The 19,307-nt window shown below is 45.7% G+C and overlaps 1 protein-coding gene across 2 annotated transcripts in view; it reads right to left on the reverse strand.

The window, feature by feature from the left end:
- Positions 1-4,087: 4,087 nt before the first annotated feature.
- Positions 4,088-19,307, reverse strand: part of Dad (Daughters against dpp) — a 53,984-nt gene continuing 38,764 nt past the window's right edge. For both annotated transcript variants that reach the window (XM_077418040.1, XM_077418041.1), the window contains 2 exons: positions 7,129-7,329; positions 4,088-6,441 (listed from right to left, as the gene is read on the reverse strand). In XM_077418040.1, coding sequence (XP_077274166.1) covers positions 6,089-6,441; positions 7,129-7,329 — 554 coding nt within the window. In that variant the 3' untranslated portion in view covers positions 4,088-6,088. The remainder of the gene's footprint in view (positions 6,442-7,128; positions 7,330-19,307) is intronic.

Here is a 19,307-nt window from a genome sequence, read left to right on the forward strand (position 1 = left end):
TTATTCGTTACTACACCATTCGTTATTACTATTATCGTCGGCAAACGACGTAATATATACATAGTATGTATAATATATATATATGCGTATGCGCGCGCGTGCGTACACACCTTATGTACAATATATACAGCAGCGTTTATTTCGATTCTTCGTTGTGCACTCCTTCCGTACTGATTATACACGTATAATATATATATATATATATATATATATATATATATATATATATATGTATCTATATATATTTTTCTTTGTTGGGTATATCTTATTGCGCGTGATTCGAAAATGAGGAATCGCGGTGTCCGATCGAAAGCTCTTTCATCCGTCGATGAATATTAAAGCGAAACAACGGTCTCCGCTTGTCGTGTGACTCGATTTTAAGTCAGAAATCATATAAAAAATTCATCGACGAGTTTGCGACGTCGATTTCTAGCGGAGATCGATCGTTCCTCGAAGCGCCAAGAAACGATGATCAACATCGTGCACCGTGAAGAACGAATTCTCTTATCAATTTCGCGAGATTACGGAGATTTGAGGCGCGCGTCCGCGATCGGGAAAAATAATCTACGTCATTCGTGTTATAAAGCGCGTCTTTCTACTTCCCATAACTATTTGAACTTTCGAAAAGCACAATATCTCGTGGTAAGGCACTATTTGTTTATTCATTACATTCTAACGGGCGTAGAGTGTATAGTACCCCGTAGAACGTATATAGGACACGGCAGAAATCGTCGAAATTCATCTAAATATGTCAAAATCTTTTCTCTTTTTATTTTTTTAAAATCAAAATTCAGTCCAGCCGGTACACATCGTTAATTTAGGATGCAGAAAAAGAGAGAGGATCAACGAGTTTGGAAGGAGCAAAGATACGAGCAGAGAGCTTCCTCTTGCTTATTCTTCTTCTTTTCATTTTTTTTAAGACGGGCAGTACCGATGCTGACAAAGCGCTTACAGTACTTATCCATAACGGTAGTATTTACCGATACGCGCGTGATATAACCGCTAATTGTCTCTCTCGTTCTAAACACTAATTAAATGTAACAATGAACGGCTATATAAAGGCACTATGTTTCACAGACGTAGGGTCCTTTTATAGGGAAATCAGCTGCCTTCATTCGTTCGTATGCGCGATTTTCTTTACCTTTGGTTCGTTCGTTCGTTCTGCTTCCGTCCCCGAATATTCTCTAAGAGAGAGAAAAAAAAGACGAACACCTGCAACCTTCGCCTGCTTTATTGTCACGTATTTATTTTCTCTCTCCGCGCGATAAAAAAGTTTTTATCGAACTCGGATCGCGATGATAAATCGTCAATTAACGCGAGACTGGCGACTCAAAGGCATCTAATCTCGCTAACGAGGAACTTTCGTATTGCATGTTTATGGGTTTAAAGATTTATTTTAAACCTAGCCCACAGACAGAGACGTGGAGTGGTCGGTCGGCCGATAGCGGATTATGAGTTAGTATATAGACGCTAGAAAACGGGGCTTTAATTGTCGTTCGGTCGTTAACATTAGTGTTATTACTTTCTCGTTATTACTACTACTGGATAATGGCACGTCGCGTCGCCCGAGAGAAACGGTAACTCGTCGAACAAGTGGCCGGGCTCTTTTATTGGCGAAAGCCAATCGTTCCGTTTGAGATAAATCTCGCAAACGGACGGGCGTAAGAATAAATTATTCTTAATCGGAAAGCTCAGTCTTGCTTGACGCGCCTCACATAAAGTCATTTGCCGACGTAACAATCCCCCTCGTCACGAGACGTAACAAAGGCAATGTCGTGTTAATCCGTATTAGATTACGGATTAACTTTTTATATTAAAAAGACATCGGATGAAAAATGCCTTGTGAAATAAAAAAATATGTTGACAAAACGTATTTGGAAATAAGAAAATATGTACGAACATTCATTTTTAGACGAAAAGATTTGCTATTGGAAATCAATGAAAATAAAAGGCAGAACGTCAGGACGAAGTATAAAAGATGGAAAGAGCGGATTGTGTAAAAACAAGGACGAAATGGCGAAGCGCGAAGGAAACGTGAAAGGAAAGAGAACGCAAAACGAAGAGGTAGAGTGAAAAAAGACAATCCATGCATTAGATGAATCTATGTTTCAGTCGAAATGCAAAAACGTTTCACGCAGTATTACGAATGTACACAACAGATGTATTTAGTCTTTCTTATTTGGAAAAAAAAAATATCTTCGTCGACGTATATTACATTATTCGCATTCTGAGCTTTCTTTCTTTTCACACTAGATCCAGATGTAGGCTCGTACTTTCGATAAATTTTACGACTACAAAAATTCACGAAAATCATCGGAGAAACCTCAGAGATTTCTCTCCGCACTTTACATTATGTACAGATACAATCTACAAGTAACACTTTTGTATTTACGGACATTCCGAAAAAGACGAAAGGCAGAGCAGTATGAAGAATGTCGGCGAGATTGAACAGCGATACAGAAAAACATAATTATAACGACAGCGTTCTATCATATGTAAAAATCATTACCGAAACAGACGGGAAACGAAACTCCGCAAGATTTTAATTCGCACAAAGATTCGGCAGAAAAAAAAAGAATACCACGAAATAAACGCGGTACTTACTTTCTCGCCTTTTTCTGCGGCAAGTCATTAAACAGATTTATTATTGCGAGTTCGCTATCGGGCTTTCTGTGAGCGTAAATCTGCTTTTTCTCCTTCAAAATTTCGCCATTTTTTTTAAGGAAGGGGGAGATTTATATTACACGATTTTTCACATTTTCGCGATCGTTTCTCTCTTAAAATTCTCGAAACAGAAGAGAAATCGCTCTCGCATTTATTGCGACGAGGCATGTCGCGGAGGGAGAAGCCCGGGACGTCCCCCGTAGCGGTATTTACGTCGTAGGACTGTCCTACCATTAATTTTAGAGTGCGCCTTCGTAAGTTCCTTTTTGTTTCTAACGCGCGACGGCTCTCTCTTTTAGATGTTTGAGCGCGATAAAACTAGTACAAAGAGGTACAAATATGAATCATTACGTATTTCATATGCCTACGACGCAGTATGCGCCGCAGCTGATCTGCGAATCGACACGAATTACGTTCATTATCATTAAACTGACTCCCCAAATCGTATTACATTTCTTGTCAATTAAAAAATTCACCGTTTCCTTGTCATTTCTAAATTATCTCTTATCACATTTGTACGGTCGTTTTTCCGAATTATTGCGAATTTAACGTTAGCAGAAGTACGAATGTAAGGACGCGAGTGTCGTTGACGAATATTGGTACCTCGAGCTCAAGACGGTGTAATCTCGGGACAAGTTTAAATTACATGTAATCGGATTCCCTCGAGGATACGGGCGACGTGTCTCGTAAATCGTCAAATGCCGTCTTAACGCGTCGCACGGACGTGACGGACAGAGGCACGTGATGCCGTTTCAAACGCGTTCCAAAGGCGGTGCGCGCGTTCTTAATTGCGGCACAAGGGGCGAATGGATGGGCCTCGACCACAACAACGTATTGGGGAATGCGGGGATAAGGGACTACGAAAAGCAAGTCGAAATTGCCCAAAGTGAACAATCTGCCGGCGGACGTCCTCTCGTTACAATTATTTTCGCCGATGATCCAACCCGACTGTCGCTCTCTCTCTCGCTCTCTCTCATTTTCTCTTTCTCTCTCACTCTTTCTTTCTCTCCTTCTCACACTACAGTTAGCTACCTATGAACATCTTTTTGTATACGTCTCTATATACATATCAATATATAACATTTAAGCGGCGTATACGCATCACAATATATCGTTTCTCGTAGCTCTCAATCCGTTCAATCGTTATTACAAAGTAACGGCCACTTTTACGTCCGATAAAAGCGGTAGTACGAAAGTAAACTAATGGTCGAAAAAACTTACGGATCGATCAGTCGATTTGTATATATGTATACGTGTGCATGTGTTTTTTTCTTTTATGTACGCGTATCGTGTACGCGTGTGAATGAATGAATACGTATGACTGGTACACGTTTACAATTGTATGCACTTAAACACATTGTTCTAAACACCGTGTACGCTCTTTCCCTCTTTTAAGTTTATTCGTACATCTACAGAGTATGTAAAAAAAAAAAACGTCCGCATATATGTGCGCGTCCCGTGTACAATCATCCTCTTCGAGGAAGGATTCTGCGCATCGGAAACCGGAGGCATGCATAGCGTTCAGAAAAGCGTTCAGAAGAAAATAATTAAGTAACGCAGAAGCCATCCTTCATCTCGGTCGAAACGTTTCGACGACTAGCGCGGCTAAGCCGAGAAATGATCCTCGCGAAATTAACGATACCCGTTCTCCTCATTTCCGATACGCAGAATATCTTCCGTTAATTAACCGTTATACGCTAACGTATCTCTCTCTCTCTCTCTCTCTCTCTCTCTCTCTCTCTTTCTCTTTGCTGTCTCGCTTGCTTCGCAATCTTAAAAAAGGAGGAAAGAAAAGATTCGCATCAAACTCTTATCACAGTACATCGTATTACTGTAGTACAAAGCTCCGGATGAGGAGGAGGCATCATATATATATATTTTTTCTTTTTTTCGTGCGAAACGAGCTTGGCACGTGGTGCACTTTTGTTTCCCGAGAGTACGCGCTGCACCAAGGAGGGAAGCTGGGAAGGCACAGTGTATGTACATATACTATACGTATGTACAGCACCGAACGCGACGATCGGAGATAACACACCTCGGGACTCGTGGCACGTCAAACGCTTTCGGTTTTAGACCGATCGCGCGACTATTCGATTCAGTACTGTCCCCTCGCGACGTAAGACTCGCCATAGAACTTATGCTACTGCGGCGAGGGTACGATTCTCAAATTGAAATTAATAAATGATAAATTTAGCTCGACTATAAAAATCTTATTTGGTAAAAATCAGTTCATAAATAAAAATGTGTCAGTTAATTTATATTATTACGTTATTCCGTTTGTTTTCTATATTTTTAACATTTTTAAAATATCGTGAAGGATTTGCAATCTGTAATACGAAACTTGTAAAGAAGAGAGAGAGAGAGAGAGAGAGAGAGAGAGAGAGAGAGAGAGAGAGAGATTGCACAATTAATTTAAATAAATTAAACTAGCATGATTATTTCTACAAAGTTCTTTGTCTTTAACGTTTTAATCGTTAATTTATCTCTTTCTCTCTCTCAGTAACATAAATTCTACGAAATGTGACGGGTGTGCGGATAAGTTTATAAGTTTGTAATTTACCAAAAATTAGCACAGCTGAATGTTCAATTACTTTTTGCGCTAATCTTCTTTGAATTGTCCGTTGTTAAATACCGATGAATCACGGCTGTTCTTTGAACTTTTTCGAACGACCGACAAAAATAAAAACAATAATCCAAAAAATTTTTTTCAAAGATCAATGGAGTAGGTGTGCTCTCTATCTATCGTCTCTGTTCTGTCGATGTTACTCTTTATTTCATGTTCACGAAACTAAGAATTTTCCCTGCCATGCTGAATTCAAAATCTACGCGCGCAAATTCGCGAGCCGGCGCGCGTAGACCGTAAACGCAAGTGACTAGACCTACCGGAAGCCCGACTCTCTCCGCTTCTTCCGTCGGAAATTCTCACATGAATCTCGAAAATAGCATCGATGCGATCAGAGAATATAAAAAAAAAGGGAGAGAACTCTACGAATCAAACGCACGCTTCGTAAGGATCCCAAGTCCCATTCGTGTGAGTCTCGATGTGAATCTCTCCGTTCGTACGCGCTCGATGAACACGCTCGCGAACGATCTCCGATCGTTCTCGTTAACGGAACGCGACGTCTCCTAAACGTATTATTTCGACGGCGTGTACTTTGGTAAGACTGCTGGGGTTGTTGGGGCGACCCTGGCACGCGTGCCGCTGGGGATCGCCCCCCGGCGCACACACACGTGTTCTTTTTATTTTATTAACACAGCTCTCGCTAGGACGGAGCTAAAGGCCACGGTCGCCGTGTATCATTATCACCGATCCTCCCCGGGAACAACGACGACAACGACGACGATGACGACGAGGAGGAGCAAGAGGCGCGAGTTGAGGACGAGACTCGACGATGCTTTTCGGCCCGGTCAGCCTTGGGGATGATCACCTGCACGGCGCCAGGAGCACCTCGAGCCAGCACGGGCAGGAAGTGACTTCCTGCCGCGAATACTTGGGTCCCCAGCCCTTGGCGAAGCTGATGCGGACGGAGTTTATGTCGACGGGGCCGGAGGCGGTGAAGCCGGCGGCCTGACCGCCGCCGCCGCCGCAGCCGCCGCCGTATGGAAGCTGCAGGATCTTGGCGCGGTCGAAGATGTTGAGACAGAAACCCGGCGGCACCCGGTAAACCAGCAGCGTCCTCGATTCCGGGTCGTCCAGAGTGGGCGAGTTCACGAAGATCGGGCTCTCCGACCGATTGTACGCCCATACGCCGTCCGCTTCTTGGCTGAGCGTTAATCCTGCGACAAAAGGATGAGGATTCCCTTATCAATCACGTTCTGGGATCTTCACGAACTTCTCACTATCGTGTGGACTAATTGTAAGTATGGATATAAAACACTTTAATTCTTCATCGCGCACAATCTATATTTATAATAAAAATATTTTCAGAGAAAAGCAGTATTAGTTCACATCTGTCAAAAAATTAATTTAATGAATTTTTTATCATCCTGTGTTATAGCCATCTGCTATACCGGAAATTGATATTTTTTCTTAATTTATAAAAAAAGAAATCTTTATCTTGAAGAGAAAATAGCACGTGCACTTTTTCACGATACAATATTACTGTCTCATATCTTATACGATTATTAAAAAAAAAAAGCATCTATATAAATTGTATTATAATCAACTGTATAAATTTCCTTTTCGTAATAAAATCGAGAATTCTACATGTGAGAAAAAGAGTTAAAGAGCACAAAATAAATCTTTCTTCTGAGTATTTTTAAAATCAATAATGACTTTCTGGACTTTCCCATTCAGAAAAGGAAGAAGAACCAGAGAAGGGCTTTTACAGATGTGCATAAATGTAAATTTGTTAAAAACACTTAAGGATTAATGCGACATAGTTTTTAAAGCAAAATAAAAAAATAAGAAATCAAGTACGTTCTACAAAACGGATATGGATAGGTCTCTGCGGAAGGACTTACCGAGGCCGATTTTGCTACGCGTACGCTGGACCGCGGGCGGCGCATCGCGATTCTCGGCCAGAGTCGCCAGGCAGAGGCCATCGCCGTCGTGAAGAGAATCGAAGACGTTCACCGTCGACGGTTCCACGGGATACAGACGACCGACTCGACCGCCCAATTCCCAGTACGCCAGGGTGCACCATTCCCTCTGTCCCGTCTCACCTGCGAATGTCAGAAAAAAATAGTTTATTAAGGCGTGAAGATTGTTAATCTGCATCGTGTGTCGCTATTGCTCGATTATGAATGATATTACATCGTTTACGTTTACGACACGTTAACGTGCGCTCGTTTCAACGCTGCCTCTTGCGGTTCTACACACGTGCAAATATAAGAAGACGACAGGAATTCTTCAAATATTGTGCGAAAGATTGTGATCTTTTGAAAGTTTATTCGTTCTTGTTAATCCTTTGCGGTCGTAGCACGCCGATACATAGGTATTGGTCGGAATTACTTTGAAGGGAACGACGCAGCGTTTACTTATGTCTAGCCTGGCCAAAAATACAATAGATACCGATATCTCCAGCGTTGTAGATGAAGGATATTATTGTTAGTTACTCTGCGCGTGGGAAAAACCTAAAGACTTCACGCTCTTCCAGCTTATCTCATCGTCCGTCGTTTAGAAACCACCCTTTTTTCTGCACTGTCACGCGTGTAAATAAACGATCGCCTCATGTGTCGGGTCGCTTTACGTTCAGAAAACGCATTATTATCCGATATTTATCGGATTATTATCGGATACAGTACAAATTGCGAGAAAAAAAGATCAAGCCATTGTAGGCTAGCTCCTTCGTTTAATCACATTCGGCGAAAGTAATCGTCGAGACGCACCAATTTTCCGAATTGTTTATCTGCCGGATGCCGGCGAGACGATCCCCTTTCGGGATCCTTTGTTAACGAGTGGTCTTTTCCGGTAAAGAGGTTTACTGCGGGGAGTAGCTGCGGGCGACGTTACAAAGGAACGCCGGCAAATCCCACGGCTTTTCGTCGCTACGGCGTCTCCGGCGGCGTCGTCGCCGCCTGGGACCGGCGCCAGGATCCCGCAGGCCGGACGTAGCGGCCGAGCAAAATAAGAATTCAAACGGAGGAAGACGCACAAGGTGCACCGCACGATGGTGCGATATCGAGGGCGCCCGATTTGTTTCGAGCTCAGAATACAATGAACACGAGACGGTTGCGGATCAATGTTAACACGCGATGATCCACGTCTTCTTGGCACGCATATTGGTCGGCGTTACGGTCGCGGTATAATTTCCACTATTTTTATCAATTTTAACACCTAACCCTCCGTCTGTATGCGTGGATCTACGGCTCCAGAGTCAAAATGATATCTGCTCGTAACTGCAAGCCTGCCAGATTATCAAAATGACTGTCAAATCGTCAACTACAATGTAGACAGATGTTTTGTGAATTTTTTCAGATTTTTCAAAATACTTTAACGTAAAGGAAAATAACGTCAAACGTGATAGACGTACACACTCCAGCGGTGCAAAAAAAAAACGTATACAGACGGAGGATTAATATATATTCATTCGATATTTAATAAATACTTTCGCCTCTCTCTCTCTCTCTAACATTTATTATTATTTTCAGTTTTACTTTCATCGATATTTGGCATTTAATATTGTATTTTTTATATTTACTTAATATTTAATAACATTTATATATATATATATATATATATATATATATATATATATATATATATAATATGTTGTATTTTTTAATATTGCAGGTGGCGTTACGTTGCATAAAATGAAATGTTAACCGAGGTCCCTTTTAACCCTCTATATAATTTTTCTTCTGTATTTTTCAAGTCTTATTTCACTTTCTCGCCACAATTTAGCGCAGCATGGCATCTTATTCCAAATATTACAAATCACTTTTTACGATAAAAAATTTAAAAATTTTAAATTAATTGTTAATTTTATCCGAAGCTTAATATTTGCTAGTTTCACGTTACATAATTTTTTTAGACGAGAAAAAATTGAGTTATAGATGATTAAATTTATATAGAGAATAGAGAAACACCATTACAAATCGCTCATAGTTTTATATATAATATTTTTATTAATATATTTGCAAATTAGAATGATGAACGTGCAAAATGATCATCAATTCGCGTTAGTGCGATTTCTCGTGCGCAATATTCGCGCAATTACGAAAAATTAAATATCAATTAAATATTTCGACGTCAATCCCTAGCTCCCTTCTTCCACCGACGCTCCAACGCGTCGCGACGCTTCAATGTCGCGCGACGCGCTTTCTTCGAGCGAGCAATTACGCGTCACCTAGCGCGCAGCCGTCGAAGACGATCTCGCACGTTTCGCGATCGTTTGCCGATGATCGGTAACGCGATCGACGACGACCGGAGAGCCCCGAGGAGTCCCTCAACGAGATGATCGAGAGCTCAGAAAATCCGGCGGATCGAAAGAGCCTCGGTCGCGCGAGAGCGCACGAAAACGTGCGACGCGACCGCCGAAAACAGCCTTATCGCGGCTGCAATAAACATCGTTCGATCTCGAGGCCCCGCTCCGGACATCTCGGGGCTTGGCTCGGCACGGCTTTGGCTCTCTTCTCCGCGCTCTCCGGCTTCGCGACGAGAGCTGATGGCTGGCGACGAGTGTGTGCGCGCCGCGCGCCGCGGCGTCACGCACGAGAAAGAGAAAGACGGGGCGCAGGCGGCAGCGGCGACGACGGACGGCGGCGGGGAATCGGAGAGGCCCCTTGCTTCCACCACAGATAAAAATAGATATTACGAGTTTACCGCGGCGCCAAGATTGCGGGGTATCGCGACGATTACGTCATCGGTAGTAGCGCGAGTGGTTGGAGCAAGGACGCCTGTCGCGTCGCCCGCCGTCGCCAACGTCGTCGTCGACGTTCGACGTCGTCGTCGTCGTCGCCGTCGAATTTTCACGTTTATCTGCGATCGTCCGCGGTCTCTTAGCAGTTTCTGGCCGCCGACCGACCGTCGCGTCGTCGCCGCGCTGCGCCGCGTCGCGCGTTTTATTCCCCATCGAGTTATCGCACCCGCGGGACAGAAGCGCGAAATCAACCGCGAGGTAGATACGCCGGATATACAGGCCTAGAGAGGCAACTGCCGTTTTACTTGAATGAGATTGTCCGGATGCTAGGGGATCGAAAAGAATGTTCGCTATTGTTTCCGACGTTGAGGCACACCGGAAGTTTGGCTCCAAAGTGATCTACCAACAATAAGTCAGCCGGGAAAAGATTTCGCGAGTTTCAAGTGCGCATAGAAACGGACGATTTTAAATTCAATATTGCGGAGCGTATTAAATCCGTTTGCTCGTTGAATTCTCGGATGTAGGAGTTAAAGCGCTTCTGAGGGGATAAATCGTGGGGAGGAAGCGAGCGCGCAAGAATCGCGAGGTGCACACGCGGCGCGCGCGGCTCGCGAGATGCGATACAATAAACGCAGTCACGAAATGTGGGACACACACCAGCGCGGCGCGGCCGCGTGTGTGGCTCGGAAAATTGGAAGCAGACCGAAAGCCCTGTAATAAAGCAATTCTGTCGGTTCTCCGAAGATCACGATAAAGAAGCAATTACGGAATTGACTGCAGCTTGCCGCGGCGCTCTTAAGTGCCCTCATTTCTCTCTGTATCGAGAGAGGGAGGGAGAGAGATGGACTTATTATTTCACGTTTCTGGCTCTCTCAGCCAGACGTATGTCCGCGAGTCTTTTATTTTCGTAATCCGCGTAATCGCTCACGTTTCCAAGGATCTCGGCACGATTTAAGAAAAACCGCAATGAAACGGTGCCGGCGACGACCGCGACGCGCGACGGCGAGAATTATTCGCCGTCCTTTGCGCTGTCGAAGAAAGCGAGATAGCTCCAATTCGCTAAATTCTTCCAACCGCGCATGACGCCGATTCCACGCGAGAACATCAACTTTTGTAAAGACGCGTTAATATTTGACATTAATATGAGTCACGTTTATCAGCGAATTAAATTCTGACTCGACGTAAAAGATCTCCCTTTTTCATCTCCTTTTCCTTATTTCTCTTTTTTTTTTTTAGTAAACCATAATTTTTTAACAACGCTCGAGTTGACGTCGGCGCTGCAATAAAATAACAAGATGTAAAACCCTCGGCGATCGGAAAGGATCCGTCTAATGGGGTGGCGCGCGGAGCGCGGAGTCGGTCGCGGAGATATTTATCGTTTGCAGCGTACGCAGATCTCGAGTGTCGACCTTCCCAGCCGCATACCGATCGCTCCGCGCGGAGCGATACGGGCAAGGTGTTTGCACGGGTGCGTGTGTAAACACGGATGGGAGAAAAATAACGCGCGCCGTCCCCGAGACACGCGACAGCGTCGGCTAAAGTGTCTGTACTGGAGTTTCGTTCGGAACGCGATACCATCGTTGCTGCTGCTGCTGCTGTTGCTGCTGCCGTTGCTACCGCCCCGTCTCGCCGTTCCGACGGAACGCCTATGTATACGTCCCGTAAGATAAGGCACCGCTAATCCGCGTATATAAAATCGACCAAGTGCATCGCGAAAGGGAGAAAATGCTGGGGGTTTATGTATCAAGGAACGTGATCGAGATAAGACGCTCGCGAAAGACGCTGTCGTCCGCCGCGGAGTCGATCGGTCAATTTATTCACGGGGGCGAGAAACGAGTCGTAGAAAAGTTCCGCTTGCAGCTCGTTTATTCTAACGAATTTGTATCGTCTCGCGAGATAATCGCTCCGAATTGTCCGGCGTCGAGGTCGCGGGTGGCGTCGCGACGCGCGGGAATAAATTCAGATCGCTAGAAAAAAAAAGCGTCTAGCGGGGCATCGGGATCAACGTTAGTAAATCATTGGGGTGCGCGAGAGCCGCCTCCCCGATAATAAATTTCGGGCGGGCGAGAGAAGGAGACGCGGAAGAAGCGGGAACAGCCGATGTGCCGTCGTCGCGGCACTCGGCCCGAAAGCGAATTCCAGGGAGATTGGATGCAATTACTTATCGACGCGCCGCCGCGAGCCGCCGCGTCGCGATCTGCAAGAATAATGCCCGGCGGCCTTCCGACTTCGCCCTCGACGCGACGCGACGATGCGACTTGCGTATACACGCCCGAGGAAAGACGTGACCGGGGGGGATGTTGTTTTGATCGGCCCCGATATTCTACATTCGTAAATTAATCCGGCGAGATTTATTTCCATGTCCGCCCCGCGTTTCGTGCGCGCCCACCCGCGAACTCGATTCGCGTTCCGACGAAGAAGAAGCGTGGATATGGAGTGAACCATTCACTTCCTCCATCAGAACGTGTTAATACGTATTCGCGTTGAGAAAAAGTTTCAAGAGCATTGTGCGTTCATCTCCGATACGAAGAAAATATTTCAATCTAATTAATAAAATGTATTTCAACGGAATCGATAAAGAGGAAGTAAAGTATTTTATTTTTCAATATAATTTCTAATGTTAAAAAATATACCATTTTCATAAAGGTAAAAAAAATTGAACGTTGTTATCTTCAAAATAACACTTTTCGAAAAATTAAATTATAAGGAAAGACCGTGGTTCTACAATTCTTATGTAATGTTTTAAAAAAATTAATATATCGATGCATTTTATGTCTGCTCGATAAAGGAAAGCCGATTGTGAACGGCGCTTTAAGCGGATCGCAAGCGACCGATGCAAAGCCATCGGAGTGCCAATGTGTTTTCCCAGTTGGGTCAAACACCCTGAAGCTTAGATAAGGTTCCCAACCTTGGCATGGCCGAGCCAAGTAACTGCGTAACGTAGGTGCACATGCACGACGACGACGACGACGACGACGACCACGTCGCTGTGTTACGCGCGTGAAAAATCTCGCGCGTAAGAAGATAAAGCCGCACGCGTGTGTGCAAAAGCAGAGAGTACGTAGAAAAAATAATTCAAATCGTAAGATTTCGATCTTTCATTCATCGCGACGAAAAACTGCGAATTACATAATATATGATCTGAAAATCTCTCACGTAAAAAGAATTAAATTTATAAACACACGTAAAGCAACTTAGGAATGTAGACTGTACAAAAACTTGAAGTTTCGTTTATAACTTAATTTTTATCACGCGTTTGTTTATTGAAAATAAATCGTGCAACCTCACGAGCTCTCCCCGCAGAAACTTACGAGAAACAATAGTGACGCCAAAATATCATCTCTCTTCTCCATCTTTCATATTTTCTTCACTACAATCCCGCGTCATCTCTGCGATTGAGTTTCATAACGATATATACGTTTGCGATCAAAACGTTGCTTTTCTACATTTATTTTTCGTCAGTCTTCCATCGAGCTAGATCCGCCTTGCTCTTGGATTCTCGTGACCCTGATTTTCGCATATATCTACGGTTATCCGTATCTATCTATTCCAAAAAAAGGAAGGAAAGAATTTCGCGGCCCGTTCGTCCGCGAGGGGCACGCGTGCACGCGCGGCGATCGCGCCGCGCCGCGCCGCGCCGAAGGGGGACAAGCGCACGCATCGGGGTCGACGGCTATACGGTAAAGGTAGTAAAGGCAGCGGCCGTGTCGCGTATATATATCGGCGCTCGGAGAGAGAGACGTGACCCTTGTCCTTCAAACGGCCTTTCTACGACCGCGCGCGTGTAGCGCCGTATAGGTGCGCGTTGCATACCTAAACGAACCACGCGCGCTCTCCGCGCGCCGTATAGCGTAGCTCGCAAGAAAGCCGGCCATCGCGCGGGTCCGCCTCTCGTGTGCGTGCCGCCGCGGCACCGTGCACGTATGTACATACGGCCGAGCGCAACGAGCTCTCCAGCCATAACCCACGATTCTCCGCTAGCAGGGACGCACTTGCCAAATTCCTCACCTTCGCGGACGTACCGCGACCGCGAAGTCCCACTTCGCCGAGGAGGACGCGGCCGAAACGGCGGCCGTTTTACTCCGTTCACGATCGAGCGCGCGCGCCTATTTTGCTTGCGTGAAAAACACGCTCGATTCGCAGCTCGTTTCGTAACTTATTTCAATAAATGTCGCTTTAGAAAATTTTCTGACAATTTAGATTGTATAATTACTACACAATTCCAGGGAACATCCTCTCGATGCCCATTGTAAAGTGGACGTTAATAGTTTACTGCAATTTATATGCATCTTGGAAAAAGGAAAGAATATTTATCTTTAAATTAATAATGCATCGTATAATGTGTATCTTATCTACGTTAATATGAGGTTATATTTATCCACAAAAAAACTTATTCATGTATTTCAACGTGTATAAATATTGTGTGTGTGTGTGTGTGTGTGTGTGTGTGTGTGTGTGTGAGAGAGAGAGAGAGAGAGAGAGAGAGAGAGATAACGCAATATATGCCGTTTATGAATATTCTAATTCAATTCACCAGACTAGAGCAAATATGTTTTTTACGCGCGTTTTAATCTCCCAACGACAGCCCGTATAATTTATTGTCCCGCTGCATATGCAGCGTGCGGCTGGATTCTCATTAAAGGCTTAAGAACCGATCCGATCCCGAATCAATTTCCGTCGAACAGGACGGTTTTTACCATCCCCTCGATGGCGCGACGGACGAGACCTTCGGTCTATTTTCGTTCCCGCGGGAATGCAACGTTGGCTAAAAATAGACGCCGTATCCGTATATCCGCTTCCGTATCAGATAGATTACCATAACGCGGGAAATGAGACGACTCGACGGATGCGACTCCGAGCGACACCCCGTATATACGTGCGCGCGTATTCGCGCGCGACCCCGCCATCGTATTATATGCGTACACCGCGCGACACGCACGCGCATGTGTATGTACATATGTATATATATCTAGTTTGATAGACGAGAGCGAGCGATAGGAACTACGAGTTTAGCCGAGCGGTGTTTGCCCGCGATAAGATGCGCGTAGCCGCGTAGCGCACCAGTGGCGCCTGGTGCTGTGTACCGAGACTTGGAATTTCAGCGCTTCGAAGACCGCCGAGAATCGACTGCCAGGACGAGCCCTTCAAACGTCTAGTCCTGCAGCGACGACGCCAGATTACGGGAAGTTCCGTGGAAGGAACGGCTGATATCACCGAAGAGAAATACTTTTATCTCTTTTAGCTTATCATTTATTTGTAAATTCTATCTCTCTAAAAATAGAATCCCCTTTAGCTCTCTCTCTCTCTCTCTCTCTCTCTCTCTCTCTCTCTCTCTCTCTCTCTCTTCTAAAAAAAAAAAATAATCCCTCCGTCGAGTTTCAGAAAGATCGGAGACTCACGGACTTTAGTATTCTTTCTTCTCCTCGAGATTAAATGCTAAATCTGGCATATCGCGCGGTTCATCTCTGAAAGTTGCGCATAAAGAATTTCGGAACTCTCACTAATTGGAAACATGATAATGTTCTATCATCTAAATATGGCAACCCGTAAAATATATTTGCATAACCAGTGGCGCTAAGTTAAGTACGCTTATAGATAAATACGTCGAAATGTGTACGAATTATCGCGCGGAGGCCCGTCCGTCTTATTCGCCGCGACAGAAACTTGGTATAACGCGTTAATAAATACATGTTAAATACGCGATTGAATATGATAACACGACTATCGCGAGTGTCCGTCGGCTGGATGTCAATCGCTGCGGACTGCTTGACAGATCGTTCCAGACGCGCGGGGCGCGTTAAGCTGGGACGCAGGTGCGCACGGGAGAATCGTTTTCAACCACGCGCGTGTAATCGGAAACGAGAAAGAAACTAGACGACGCGACCGTAGGAATAAGACGCACGCGGGAAGACCCGCTACCGGCTTACCTTGAGGGAAGAGACGCCGCGCCCCGCGCCGCGCTTCGCCGCGCCGCGACTTCCACGGAAGATCAATGAAGATATACCACCCGTGGCGATCCTTTTCGCGACTCGACGGACGTTTGCGTTACTTTTCCCCCCTCGGGGATCGAGAAACCGGTATACAATTTCGTCGAGTCCGCGCGAATCTCCGTATTGCTTTTTCGCGCGAGCGTTACGCGTACGCGTCCGAATGCGTTGAACTCGGGGCGCCAAAGTCGTTGCGCAATCGCGTAATACGCACCGACCTGGTCGCGAGCGGATTTAGCGACGTCGTTTGAACGAAATTTATCGCGCGGCCTCGCGAAGGCGATCGTGATCGCGCTATAGGTGTAGGACGTGTTTCTTTCCGAAATTCCACAAACGCGCACACGTCCTCGTCGATCAGCGAACGTATAGAGACGACAATCGCGCGTTTTATCGCCTCGTATACGTAAATGTCGCATAATTTACCTCATTTACACCCCAAGCACTGTTCTACGGTGTCAAATATTTCGACCGGCAAGATATTATTAACGATACTATTTTCTGAAAATGTGTGATTTGAGATATATCGGAACAGATGATTAAAGAATGAGAGATATCGTAGCTTCTTTCTACATCGAAATTCTTTGACGCTATTTTTGAATATCTAGTGGCGGCGCGTATATAGATATCCAAATAGATAATACTCGTAGTCAAGCACTCAGACGGAATCGATAAAAAAAAAAGGAGACTCACGTGGGGACACAGGTATACGCGGGTGAAAAGCTCTTGTCAATCGAAACCGGCGCGGCGCGGCGCGGCACGGCGCGACGCGACAGGGTATCGGCGGGAGCCACGCGCGTCAGGCAGGCGACGGATGACCGCGTCAGCGAGTCGCCAAGTCGAGGACAGACGCCTTTTAAACGAGACTATAGCGGGAAAGGATCGTCCGTCGCGCCGGCGAGGCGCAACGGCTTGACTTTCACGTGGGATCCCTATATCCCGACGACGCGCGACGAATCGGTCGCCGCGAGCGGGCGTCCGAAAAAAATCGCGTCACGCGCTCGCGTGCGTCGAGAGAGAAGACGACGGCGACGGCGACGGCGACGGCGACGACGACGACGACGACGACAACAAAGCCATAAACCGCTCGCTTCCTGCGTCGCGCCGCCCGTCCGGTTCTGGAATGCATTACGTCGCCGTCGCCCGTCGTCGTAATCGTCGTCGCCGCGAGTTCCAACTCGCGCACGCAAACCTGACACGCGTGGCATAAATATCGGCGGGATAATATCGCCGCGCGCATTCCGAGAAAACGAGTATCTCATCTCTCTGACGAGAGAGAGAGAGAGAGAGACCGCGATGCATGCGTGCGTATAAAAAGAAAATGGTTAAACTCGTAACGATTATCTATGCGCGAGTGACATAGTGATATAATAATGAATGCGAGTTACGGATGCGATTTAAATAGATGTGTCGTTGTAAATTATTTAATAGAGGGAACAGCGCGCGCGCGCGCGCGCGCGCGCGCGTGAGGCAGCGCGATGCATTTATTGAGACTTTGATCGCGTCAGAGTGTCGCCGCGCCACGCGTCGTTGAATAGACAAGATAAATCCGACGGATAAAGCTCGCGTTTAAGAATTCCATCTTCCCCCGAGTGACCCGCCCACGCGGGTTCGCAAAATTACGACGCGCGCACGGCGTATATAGGTGCGTACAGGGTGTTGCCTTCAAACTCATTAACTGTCAACGCGGAGAAGCCATTAGCGAAATCGAAGTCAAATTTCAAGTTAAACGGACGGAAGTTAAAAGCTGACTCCTTTCCAACGTTCCTCGTATACCCTTCCAACCTTCCATCGGATCTGTATCGTGGGTCTACGGCGTCCGAGCCAAAATAATATCTGTTTGTAACTATAAAATTTGCAAGCCTGTCAGAAATAAACAATATATTTATCAAAATAACTACAAAATCACAAACTACGATATACACATACGTTTTGTGAATTTTTCAAATTTTTTTTTAAATACTTTAAAGTAAGGAAGTAGTAGCGTCAAATGTGACAGATCCACGAATGCACTCCGAGGGTGCAGAAAAAACATATACAGACGGAGGGTTCCAACTTAGCGGGACAAAAGTCGGACACCGCGTATATGTGAGAGCTATCGCGAAATGCGTACGCGTTGTGCGTACGTGCGCGCGTAGTAAGCGTACGTATGCGCATAGTAAGCGAAGGCATAAAGTCATCGGGTGTTTGCTTAAGTGCGTGTCATATTAGAGAACGCGGTACAACGAGAATATCATTGGCGCCTGCCTGGCAATACCGCGGGGAATGCGGCGCGTGCTGGTGCATTACGGAATCCAAATAAAATGCGAGGGGGAGAGAGATATATTATATATGATATACGCCGATTTTATGTATATACAGATATGCATGCGCGTATATCGGGACATCAGGCATTGTGAAACAAGTATAGGCGGGCGCGCCGCGAATAGTATCGCAATAAAATCGTTCTATTTATTTCGGTTCTCTCCTGCAAGCGGAGAGTGTCGGCCGCGCGGCACGAACGTCTAAAAAAAGAACTCCTCGCCTCTATTACGCGCGAGCGCACGGCGGCGGCAATGCTCGATCAAAAGGACACTTGGCAGCGCTTATATTTTCGTTGGCCCTTATCGACATCGCGCCACTGCACCCGCCGCGTTAGGCTTTAATAGACGTTTTGGGAAGATCGGTATTAATAACCGGCGCCCTTTCGTCCTTTCGTCGCGATTATATCGAAGAGTTATTTATTCGTCCCGAAAGAATTCGACAATGATTATAAATCGTATTATAAATAAATATCAAAAGGTAAGACGAAGAAGGAAATTTCTAGTCGACGAAAAGTTCACAAAAGAAAGAAACCTTCGGTGGTCCTGTTGAACATGTGTATATAGGTACAAGACTGCGGAACGTACGCGAGACGCATAAAGAAAAAGAGAGAAAAAGTCCGAGACCGTAAAAGAATCGGGACGTGGGAAGGCAGGAAAAAGTGCGCAGAGAACTAGCGCAGAACTCGACAGCGAGGATGCTCGTAAAACGAATTGGCGCTCCAAGCTCATAGTCACGATGACCCTCTCAAAGCCAAAGCTCGCTTTCTTAAGAGCGCGTCCGTAACGCAGGACACACGTGTTTGGATTCCGAGACAGAGAGGAGAGAGAAAAAGTGGGAAGATATGGAGGAAAAAAGAGAGCCGGAAAGGTCTTCCTAGACGATTCTAAAAAAAAAAAAGGTCGGTGGCGGGAACCTCGGGATCGACATCGTCGTCATCGCAGGCTTCCTCGTCATTGTCCGCAAACAATGCGCCCGTAAGGAGATACGCGTAGAGTGATGCGTGTACATAACGCATGGACACCACGTGTGCGTGTATGACGCGCGCGCGCGC

Source organism: Temnothorax americanus, unplaced genomic scaffold (genome assembly GCF_048541705.1).
Source record: "Temnothorax americanus isolate GAGA-0224 unplaced genomic scaffold, ASM4854170v1 Scaffold5, whole genome shotgun sequence".
Taxonomy (NCBI): domain Eukaryota; kingdom Metazoa; phylum Arthropoda; class Insecta; order Hymenoptera; family Formicidae; genus Temnothorax; species Temnothorax americanus.